General features: G+C 33.3%; 1 protein-coding gene across 29 annotated transcripts in view; it reads right to left on the reverse strand.

The window, feature by feature from the left end:
- The window catches only part of Adgrl3 (adhesion G protein-coupled receptor L3), a 734924-nt gene that overhangs the window by 65362 nt on the left and 656830 nt on the right, over positions 1–12732 (reverse strand). For 19 of the 29 annotated variants that reach the window (XM_051198505.1, XM_051198478.1, XM_051198481.1 and 16 more), the window contains one exon: positions 738–764. The exons of the other annotated variants lie outside the window; for them this stretch is intronic. In XM_051198505.1, the coding sequence (XP_051054462.1) occupies positions 738–764 (27 nt within the window). The remainder of the gene's footprint in view (positions 1–737; positions 765–12732) is intronic. 29 annotated transcript variants of the gene reach the window in all.

Consider the following 12732-nt stretch of genomic DNA (forward strand, 5'->3'; position numbering starts at 1 on the left):
GGACTCTTCACCAGAAGAACAAACTGAACGTCTACATCAAGGTAGCCCACAGGTGGCCAATTGTAGTTGATGCAGGACAGGTAAAATTTAAAATTATAGGCATTTGCCCAATTGTTATCATTATCTTTCCATTTGTTAGACTGGTACAGACTTGTAAATTCATCTCAGAAATTTCAATGCATTCATAAGCAATTAGATTATTCACGATAGGAGTGCCAATTTTCCGAGGGAAAAGTTTGCATATGTAAAATCTAAATTTTAAAAGCCCCCCCCACATAGGTAAAGTTAACACAGAAAATCATTAATACAAATTGCAACTGGGTAGTTCCTTACCCATAGAATCATTTTAAAAAGACACCACTGAGTCACGAAATAAGTTAAAACAAATGATACCTGAACACACAACAGAAATTTGGACATATGTACCAAGGAAGAACACAGCACAATTTGAGATCTCCATAAGAGACAAGTCTGTACCACAGGAAAGTGCTGCTACTGAGGCACTAAGCTCAAGTAATATCCCATTAACAGAGGTGAAATGGAATTCTTTTTAATTTATGGCAATACACCCGCAGTACTCTGCATGGAAGTTGTATGCCAGTGTTTCCTGCACAGTTTGCTCTTCTGCCTCAATGTGAATGACAGAAGCTCTAGTGGTTTCTCAGTACTGATCTGACAGCTGGTTCATGGGACCACACTGATAAATGCAATTTATCAGCCATTCAGGTCATTCTTACTTGATGAAGGGTCTGTTATCCTCATAGCTAAAGAATGCATAGACATAAAGACAAGAACACCAACATTAGCATTTTATGATAAAGAATTTCATGTGAAAAAATATCTTCCTGTTTGCCTCACCAAAGGCCTTTATTCCCCACCTCCCTAAAAGTCATCGTAACCTTCACTTTATGTCCAGAAAGTAAATCCTAAAATGACCATGAGAACTTAAATACCAGGGGATAAAATCAATTTTTACAATACTGCAATATTCCATATGAGACTCGGTAATTCCATTTTTTCATCATATGCTCATATTACTTGTGACTTGACAGAGACATTTATTTCTTAGAGATCACATTTCTCTAGAGAATGAGAAATTTTATGAGCAATCTGAAAAAAAAAAGGCTTGGGGGCATGCTTAAAATGATAGATGTCATGTCACTTAAAGGTATTCCTTATTCTGTAATATTAGTGGATAAGATGACTTAATTATGGACAATATGCCTCTAAGTAATTTTAACACAGAGGTGATGATTAACCTGAGTTAAATCTGATCATTACAGCTCTTTTTTTCCCCTTTCTTCTTGCCAGAAGCAATATATTTTTCTGCATTATGAATACACAAATAGTCATCTCAGAAAGGCCCATCTGTGATGAATTTTGAATAAAGAGAACCACTGGTAAGAACTCACTCTCCGGAAGGATGAGGCAGTAAATATTGAAACGAGGTGGAATGAGAGCCAGGTATGAGGAGCCTGCTTGCCTCAGATTTACATACACCTCAGCGCAATCATTTACTACATATTTGCTGTTGGTCAGAAGCTAATCAACTTGTGGCTGTGTTAGTTTATGCATCTATAAAGTGGTCATAGTTAGACTTTAAACATAATATTTATTATTCTTGTACAAAACTAAGTTTTTTAAAATTTGAACAATAAAATACTTTTAATACTACTAGACTGTCTTAAGTTATCCTCCAACTAAAAATATAAAATTAGTATAAAATTTCTTACCCAAATGAGAAAACACTCAATACATTAATATTGAGCAGTTAAATGCTCGATACGGAGTTCAAGAAGTAATATGATGCAGGGAAAGAGATGAGGTTGAAATAAATCAGTAGGTGGAACAGGGAGTGAATGGAATTATGTACTCCATGTGGTGAGTGCTAATCACAACTGTCAATTTAAATTCTTCAAAACAGAATAACACTTCAAATTCCATTTCTAAGGCATACAAGTCATAATGCAAATGATCTAAAGCCTCACAGAGGTGGTACATATGACACTAGACAATACAGTTCTGGAAAATACCATCATCACAGAAAAGTTCTATTGGATAATGCTGAATCTGGACAGTTTAAAAACATTTTAGGCCAATAAATATAGTTGCAAGAGATGTTTAAATTATGCCATGAAAATATGAAGTTACAAGAATATCTAGCAATTTGTTTGTTTGCTATAATGTACCCAGTTATAAAAAATAATCATGTATTTCTTACATGTTATAAAACAAAATGGTAATATTTACTGTTATACTCATTTCCATTGCATCAGTATATTCTATGAGATAGATATAGGATTAGAAATATATTCTACACCAATTAGTCCTCAAAAGTGTCAAGCAGATAGATGCATCAGTTAGCATATAAAGCTATAGGCAAAAACATCTTACAAAATTCTATCAAGGTTTACAAACATTCTAAAAATTAAAGTAGCCAGCTTGCAGCGGACTAGTGAAGTGTCACATTTTACCTTCCACATGAAATGTCACAAGAGAGAAAAAGAAAGTGGGATTCAGCAAATTCTACAGTGACATGAACAACATCAGCTGCTCCACCAAGCAGTCTCCTAAAACCAGCTTAACTCAGTTACTGCAGATGTGTGTTGAACAATGTTCACTGGGATGTGGAGAGAAGTGTGACATTTCTAGGTCTTACCAATTAAGGGATTGAATTGGGGTTTCTTCTACCCCTTGACAAGGAGAAAAATACAATAGAACCTCAGATGCAGAAACAGAAGCTTCTTAGTAACTGAGTTCATGCATGTGTTTAAGCCACTCATTCCTAGACTCTGGGGGAGGGGGGGAAGAGTTTAAACCACAGGATTTGGGTACATTGTTACAGTGGTTTATCTTTTGTACTAATTAACATATAAGTTTTTATCTTTTAGAATTCTAAGCTTACATTTAACATAGAAATTCATGTTTACAGACAAAAAGAAACATTTATGAGTTTTACCTACAGCAGGGCATAATTAACACACAATGAGTTTAAGTTTACACATCACTTTAGACAGCCTATGCCACTAAGTTTCAGCATTTGGAGTGGGGGCAGGTATTATATTAGTTTAGCGAATTTAGGATTATTACCTCTCTTCAAATCCAAGTTAAACAGGTCACAATGTTGTTATCACTTACCACAGCAAAGATATATACATTTAATTTCCTTATTTGCATTTTAAAGCATATATATAAACTAGGCTTATAACACTGAATAATTTTCATTCTGGTTTTCTGTCATTGATAAACACTTGTCCCACTGTACACTGTGTTACTGATTTCATTTTTATGGCATTATCGATACTCAGCTTTAAAATGTTCTTGGTGGATATTAGCGGATCCTTATGGGTTACCTTTTAATTTATGGTAATTTATTAAAAGTAAAGTAAAATATACATATAACTGTAAAGACAAATGGGAAGATGGCCCTGTTTTAAAAGGATTTCTTTGGGAAAGTATTTTTTTTTATTTTTGGTAATACTTAAAATTTTATTTAAATAGTACCATAAAATTTAACCAAAAGTTGACACTAGAGTCTAAATGAGAAAATTTATTAGTCTCTGTCACTTGACAACAATTAAGTATATAATTGAGAAAAATACCCACAAGCCATATTAAAGCTATTAAATTATAAGTTTATAAATATGTAGCTCAATGAGAATATTCAAATCATGTTTCTGAAAACATTAATTTATAAACAAACAATGATGTAACAAGTCTTAGTAACAACATATATAGATGAATTGGCAGAAACATTAGAAAATCTACTTAATTCTAAGAAATTCTTTCTCTTTTTTGAGAAGCTATTGAGCTATGCAGAGAATTATTTAGGACATATGCTTTTGAGAGAAATTCTACTTTGGGAATTAAATCTATATAAATGATAAAAATTTAAAGAATTACAAATATCCCCTTTTATTATAGCTTCTCTTTAGAGACTTATATATCATTGGATAGTAGCAGGTAATGTTTATGCTGGGCAAAGCTGGGAAGATGGAGTTATGAGAAATATGCTTGATGGTTTAATCCTCAACTCCAAAGATCTAGCCATTGATATGTTAAGTAAATATTGGGAAAGAAAGGATGCAGGTCAAACTAAAAAGTCTCATCCACTTGGAGGTCAGCACACTTAGGATATACCAGTCCTATGGTTGGCTTTTGTTTGCTGCACGGCACATATGCCACATGGAGATTGAGGATTCTTGTATTCTTACTGTCTCCTCATATTTCCAGCTTGAAAATACACTGGTGTTGCACTATTGAGTAAAAGACTTCAACAAAGCAATAAAAATTATATAATACTGTTTCATTGATATAATGTTACTGGGGTGTATGTTTTCCAAGCTGAACATTTGGCACTCAACAATCAACTGGTATATTCTCACTTGGAGAAGAAAACCACCTTTCCTGATCCTAGCTTTCCTTAATTATAAATAGTTATTCACCCAGGGTGTGGCATTGTAGTTTTATACACAGCCACTGTAGCATGTCCATTGATGTCCTTGTTCTGCTCACATTGGACAGTTATGTCAGTAAGACTTTCCTAGCACAGATTCTGACCTTACTAGCAGACACAATTTCATAAACTCCCTGATCCGATCCTCTGGATTTTGTAATCTTTCCTCTCCCTTTTTTGCAACATGCCCTGAGCCTTAGTTGTGCTAATGTTTTGTACATGTAATCTTGGAACTGGGCTCTCTAACTCTACATTTTGATTGGTAGTGCTGGAGGTCAACTTGGTTTTAGTTTTAGTTTGAATCTTAGAATTCATTAATTCCTGAAAACTTGAGACTTCAGCGCTAATTAGGTAAGATCATTGGAATATAAAGCAACAAAACAACATAAGGTGTTACATACTCTGGATTTTTTATTCAACTCAGTTGATGTACAAAACTTTCAGATACTTAAAGGAAGCAATGAAATCAGTCATGTTTCAATGTCCTGAATGTGATTTTGAGGTTGGACTTCTATTATGATCTCCCCTGAATCTCACTGTATTATCACCCTCATTTTCACACACTTGAAGCAGAAATATTCATCATATTTCTGCATATAAACAACCTGTTAGACATAGATTGTAAGAACAAATATAAGAAAAAGTAACCACTTACCTAAGATATATCCTTATTTAGTAGTGATTCCTATAAATGGAACTATTGGAGGTATTGGCCACAAGCAGGGAGCTGGCAAACTTATCTACATTTGGACTAGTAATTAACTCTTTATAAGCTTCATTTTATACATGCTGAAAATTTCTAAATTGTAATGTGATATTCAAAGATACCTTATTAATGCAGAAAACCAATCCCATGTTTCTCTGGATGATAGGAGAAAGCTAAACTTGATTGATAAAAGTTTTCTGACAGCTTCTGTTCTAAAGACATGCATTACACAGATTTAAAAAAAAATCCCTGAAGTTTGAAAACCTCAGTTTATTTATCTCCATCATCAGTTAGCTTACTTGGATTTGTTAAGGTTGAAGGAGTCAAATGTAGAGGTTTTATCTGATAGTCAGAACATTTAAGATTCATCATGAATATTAAATTTCATGAAGATCAAACTAACAAAGAGGTACATAAGGGCATGGTTGACCTAAGTAAAAAATTTAAATATATTAGTTTTCCTGACTAAATAACTGTGCATGTAATGCAACTATAATTAAAGAAGAATACACACAATTATTAAAAATCTAAAATTTATATGAAACCTAAATTAAGTCCTTCAATAATTAAGACACTTTTCCAGAGATGATGAAAATGGAAAGACTTCTTCTAACAGATAATGAGCAAGTTACAGCAATAGGTGGTATGAGTACAGAGGCATAAATACTGTCCATGGAACCAAAAGGGAGCACAAGGCAGAGTTCATGCAGGAGGATGACACAAGGCAGAGTTCATGCAGGAGGATGACAATGGAATTTGGCAGGAAAAGGCTAAATTTGGTATAGGCATTCTTGTAACTGGGATCATGGTGTTACTTACAAAAAAAAATGATAAACATAAAATGTGAATTATAAAACTCTAAGAAAAATATAAAATATAATACACTACAGAATATAAAATGAAATGGAGAAAATGGTTCTCATTCCTAGTTTTAAGAATTTCTTGTAGCTGGGTATTGGTGGCATATGCCTTTGATCCCAGCACTCAGGAGGCAGAGAGGCAGGTGGATCTCTGTGAGTTCGAGACCAGACTGGAGTACAGAGCAAGTTCCAGGGTAGGTTCCAAAGCCACAGAGACACCCTGTCTCAAAAAACAAACAAACAAAAAAAGGTTTCTTTTAAGAACATATAAAATAAAGGGAAAAGTTAACAGTTTAATGTAATGGCACAGACATATGTACATACACAGGATAAAGAAAAATTACAAGAAGTTATTTTTTAGGTCAAATCATCTCTCAGTAGTAAAGAAAAAAGATTAGGAAAGCCACCAAGAATTATAATATCTCATTAAAAAAGGAAGGTGTCCAGTAGAAAAAAAATGATCTTAATAATTTAGCTATGTAGGGTTCTTATAAATACTAGAGAGATTATTTTTTTCAGCATGTAATGATAGAATGAGCAATCTTTTATAGACTTTATTATACTACCGCTAATAAAACAAGCAGTGAATTCAATGAAAATAAAACCAAACCAAAAATAAATAAGTAAATAAACATAAAACTAAGAATTGAATAAATGCAATATCAACCACATTTTGCAAAGAAAACAGACCAGAGTGCAAATTAAACTTGGTATACACAATAAATAAATGCCCAATAACATAAATAATTTTGCCAATAAGTAGTTTCTATTTGCTCCTGCTTTATTTTCCTAATAACATAAATAGATGGCTAAACTTTAAACTTAGGTCAATCTCAGTAATTTTACAGAGTAGACTTTGAGTCAGCCTGGCTTAACACACCAGCTTCTGTGAACAGACATGAAGAGTGTTCTAGAATGCCCACTTCAATAGCACATGCACACTAACAAAAAGAAAGAAAGAAAAAGGAGAGAGCCAAAGTCTTGGGTGACAGATCTTATAAAAATGCTCAATTATGTAGTGAAATAACTCAACAGCCATTGCCATTTAGTCAAGAGAAAATTAGATTACTAAATTCCCAAGTGTGGACTAAGCAGCTCAAGATGCCTGCCACCCTACTGTACTGTCTGCACATTTTAATTGTAATAGAGCAGTTTCATGAATAGATTTTCATTTTAGGTCACTATTGACATAAACATTCAACACTGTTCAAGGACAGATAAGAGATATGATTTGAAAACAAAGTGACATTGCTATTGCTGATTAAAAAAAACAGAAGAATAAGAAAAAACAAAGGCTTTACGTCTGCCTGCTATTTTTGCTTGGGAGAAATATTCACTTCAAATACAGAGAAGCTAATATGTAAGTTTTGGAAGCCAGTTGTGAAGGTTAATTTGCCAATCAGTTGACTCATAATACGAAAACAAGTCAAACATACAAGGATTTACGCATGATGAATCCAAGTGAAATTCTAGCTCTCACCACTCCATTGGCCTGTAAAATATTTGAAACTGGGATATTGTATAAGTACTTGGGAAAATTTTTTATCCTACACCAAAATGTGTCAGCAGTAACAACCCACTCATTTAGTATCCTTAGAGTCACATTCTTTTCTTTTAAACTTTCTATAACATTATCTGTAGAGTCTGTAAACTCTCCTTTAAAACTTTAGCCCCCTGGATGGTTGGGATTAGAGATTAGTCTGCATTCTGCTTGTACTAGTGCCTAGAGTCAACCCCTAGTTCACACTCATGTGTGTTGAATAAATTAATGGGCAAGTGAGACTATTAAATGAATCTAAAGTCATGTGTTAAGACATGTAAAATACATGATTAATCTAGAACAAAAATGATGTTTAATTGTGATTATTTTCAGACATTTTTCCACTTTTGTAAAGACATGCACTTTCCTCTTTTGCGCAAAAGTCAGTTCTATAAGCAGCTAATTTAGATTCAGACTATGAACCTGATGGCACACTTCCTTTGAAACATAAAAGCAATCTGATCTGAGGCCTATGTAAAGAACAAAGAAGATGCTAATTTTTACATTTTCATTATTAAGATATTTTCCCCTTAGGAAGATTTTTGGGAGTTTTAATACAGCCTTAGATAGCCATTGCTGCTCTTCTATCTGATATAAACCCAATTATCAGGAGGGAAGCATGAAAACACAATTTAATCTCAAGGTATAGTGGATAATAGTGTACCTACAACTATCATCCTTCAAACCGGTTTTTTCAAATGTCAGCTTTCAGCATACAAAGTGGGCTGAATGCATTCATTCATAAAACACGGTTCTTGGGGAGATATGGGAATTTTAATGCATTTTTAACAAAATGCCTCCAAAAGAGACCCTTCTTTTTCTACTTCAGAACACTTGAAATTATAAGTCTCAAAAGTGGGAGGATGTGAAAAGACTGTCAATTTCATTGCTTTAACGCAAGCCTATGTAAATCTGTGAAAATCTGACGATTTTCAGCTTTTAAATGGTGGGATCGAGGTAATCAGCGAAGGACTAAATAATGATTAAGTAATGTTGTAACTAGCTTGAACTGAATCCAGTTGTCAAATAGACCATAGAGCCCTTGTGCTTGTTTTGACTCTATTAATGTGTTTAGAAAGGTAAGAATGCATGTGGTGGTTTGGGTAAGGATGCCTCTCATAGGCTCATATATTTGAATACTTGACCCTTGGTGGAATTATTTGAGAAGGATTAGAAGGTAAGGTCATTTTGGAAGAGATGGGTTACTAGGGGTGGCCTTTGATGAATCAAATAATTTGGTCATTTCTGTGCTCTCCACCACTCTCTACTCCTGCTGTGGATCACGATGTAAATTCTTAGGAATTCCTCTGTTCTAGCATCCTGGATCCTAACCCTCTGAAGTTGTGGGATCCAAATTAAATTACATGATTTAATAATGTAATGGTGACAGAAACTATGAAAAATTATATGGAGATATAAGCTATGTTTAAGCTTACAGGTACTAGTTTGAACTTCCTTATTAACACCCCAAATCACTATTTCTTTATTTGCCATTTGTGTGTTTGTGTATTTATTGCCAATAATGAATAAATGATATGAATATGAATGAGGCCAGCCAGTGATAGAGTGACACTCTGTCTCAAAAGAAAAAAGAAAAGAAAATGAAAACTGTCCCAAAATATGTTCCTCAACTACTCACCGAAAAAACTTTGAGGTTTATGAACACTTTTATTAACTGTGACTCTGTAGCAAATTTATGTTCTCATAAAGTTCAGATTCTTTTCTTATTATTGCTGTGACTATAGTATAAAAATGAAATAATTTTGAAAAGTAGGCTATATATTTATATGCAGGCTATATATATATCTTGATATATTAATGTGAAGGAAAATATAAACATTAAAATCTTCCTGTGATACTGTTTTGTTTTTCAAGCTTATGGCAATTACCCTTCCCATTTATAGAATCTAATATATCTTGATTCCATGAAATATTAATGGACAAATGTGAAGCCAAATATAATTCTGACTTAATTGTTTTCAACATTTAGAAATATATTACTCAAATAAAGTTTACCTTTTTAAAAAGTGCAGCTAATTCCTGTATTGTTAGCCTTTTTTCTCTTTTCCTCTGATGCTTTCAGATGTTTCTTGGGCTCCTTTTAACATAGCAGGTGTTTAAGCTTGCTGAAAATATATTTTTCCCCCTCTAAAACTACAGAACTTCCAATTTATTAATTAAATAAACATTTCACTCCCAGAGCCTTTATTTTCTAAAAAGACTCTTTTAAAAAGAAGATCACATGATGCATAATTTTAATGACACCATGTGGTAAATAAAGTCACACAAGTTCTAATGAGATTTTGATAGAAAGTGAGCATAGCTTTCACTGTTGAAAATACTAAGACCCAGCGGCAGCAGAATATTTTTATACAAGTGGATTAAATTAAATAATCAAAGCATGACAGTCACAGCAGTGCAATTCTACAGATGGAGCATTTCAAGGGACCAAGTCACAAGGATCACTTGAGTCCGACCGTTTGCATCTAAACCAGGTGAGACTTCATCTCCAATTTTTTAAAGGTAATGTTCTACAATGTGCACAAATATAAGATGTGGGGGTTTTTTTGCACATGATTATCATCATGAAAAAGTATACAATGATGTACTTATTTCCTAGTTAGAGAAAAACTGATTAAAAACCCTTGGTATAACTTGATAAGAACATATAAGCAACCATCCCATGATTGAACACATACACACATCGAAATGGGATTGACAGTTGAGTAGTTGCTACAGTTTATCAATAACCACATTGACAACTAGGAATGAAGAAAAGAAAGCTAAGTGGATGGATCCCCTTAATATTCAGGTGGATGACTTAAAGAAACCATAAATGGGCAAAGTCAGAGGCCTGTGTGCAGAAACCTGTGCATAGATGAAAGGAAAGCAATGGCTTTAGGAAATGCACAGAAAGGCTCTATTTTTTTTTTCCCAAATGAGCACGAAACTTTTACTATTTATTATTATTCTTCAAAATAACTTGTGATGTTACTAAATAGGAAATTATTTTAAATCATTTATCTTTTTAATAGTAGAAAATGTGTGACTAGAGAATTTGTGAGATTTTATTTTGAAGGTAAATGTAGAGTGTTCCACATGTCTCGTAGATTAAAAGTTTATATTCTTTAGCCACACCATAAGTTAATTTTGGCTGGCAAAAATTCAACAATAGTCTATATATATTACATTACTTTTAAATGTATTGGACTTTTGCTATGATTACAGTCTGCGCTAACTATAGTGAGAAAATCAACCAGAAAATTCTAGTGATTGGAATTACATCTTTCTTGTAATTACCCATTTCAATGAAGGAACAAATAAAAAGCAATCAGCAAGTATATGTGTACTCTTTAATTTAATTACTTTCCAAGTAAGCCCGAGAATTAGCATCCTTCATTTTCTCTATGATTAGACTAACATTATTTCATGTTATTGATTTTTTTTCTTCTTCTTCACAGCATACCATTAATACAGCAATGAGCTAGACAAATAAGTGTTCTTTGCTAATATTAAGGAGCTTGTTATGAGGACTCTGGGGTTACTTTGAAACTGAAGAATAAGACAACATATTTTTAAAATGATAAAATATAATTTAAATTAAATATAGTAATAGGAATCAGCCAGGCAAGATGGAAGGGAAAGAAAGTGAGTAGTGATAAAGACTCGAGGAAAGGAGCACATGCCTAAAGTGAATTGATGGGTTCATACTAAAGGAAAGCAGACAGAGGAGGAGGATCACCAAGGTTTAACTGACTTGGAAAAGCAGTTTGGACTTAAATGTAATGGGACCCTTTGAAAAGTTTTTTTTCTCAACAGAACAACTGAACAGTTACATTGTATGACTGAACTAATATTTTCAAGATATCTCCTCTCTCTCTCTCTCTCTCTCTCTCTCTCTCTCTCTCTCTCTCTCTCTCTCTCTCTCTCTCATAGCAGAAGGAGCCAAAAACAATGTAGGGGAAAAAAAGAAACAAAATAATAGAATCATCACTGAGAGTCTGCAAAAGATGACAGCAACTAAAGGAAATGGCTGCAGTGAAACAGAATGAGGAGGAAATCTCTATTCTACAGAATACATGAGTCTGTGTACCTGTGTGTAAAGTGAACATCTGTGAAAGATCATTTACAAATAAAACTATATTAATTTAATGATTTCTGTTGTACGTTCTGGAACAAGTGATAAGAAGTGCACTGATCAGCTAGCCCCTATATGAAAAATAAAATTGAATGTACAGTAATGTTATTTATCAAAGGCAGGAATAAAGGAGGGAGAGGAGAATAAACTCCAGTAAGTAGAAACTAATATAATGAACCCATCACATCAATAATCACATTAAATGTAAATGGAATATTCTAACTGAAATATTTAGACTTTCTAAATTTTTTAAAGTTTCTAAGCCTGCGCATAAACACAAAAGAAATAAAACTTAGTAAGAACAAGTACTTTAGAAAGGGTTTAGAAGCAAAGCCATCATGAATAAAAACTCTTGGCTATAATAGTCTTGAAACTGCTTCTGGGATTTCACTTATTCATAGAGGAATAAAGATAAAATTATTTGTACAATCTGGTTGTTGTGATAAGTGATGAAACAAGTAAAACAATATAAGGGTCAATTAAAAATAATAAATAGTTTTATTATTAAAACTGTAGTGCATTTCGAAGCTCTGCTATGAATAAGTGCATGTATGCTTGAGACATGTTTATTCTGTCATAAAACAAATCTTCCAATTTCTAATTACACTTTAGTTTTGCAGCAGCCATACAACATGTCTTCTGTTTAGTGTTTGAAATAGAATGTTCTCCACACTTCTATTTTCATCCCTGTCAATTCTTTATTACTGCTTCTTACCTAATACAATACAATTTAAATGAAATGAAATTTCCTACAGATTTAGTAAAGTGTTAAAGAATTTTTCTTTGAGATGGATTTACTTTTCTCCCATGCACTCTCTTGAACTTCAAGAGGTCATCTTTCTGTATAGAGGAATTTGAGTAGAACTCTCTCAATTTGTTGGGTAGAGATGGCTCACACCTTTAATTCCAGCACTCGGCAGGTAGTGTCAGGAAGATATATGTGAGTTCGAGGCCAGCAAGTGCCAGGACAAGCTCCAAAGCTACACAAAGAAACCCTATCTTGATAAAAAAAAAAAAAAAAAAAAAAAAAGA

Source organism: Phodopus roborovskii, unplaced genomic scaffold, assembly GCF_943737965.1.
Source record: "Phodopus roborovskii unplaced genomic scaffold, PHOROB, whole genome shotgun sequence".
Lineage (NCBI taxonomy): Eukaryota > Metazoa > Chordata > Mammalia > Rodentia > Cricetidae > Phodopus > Phodopus roborovskii.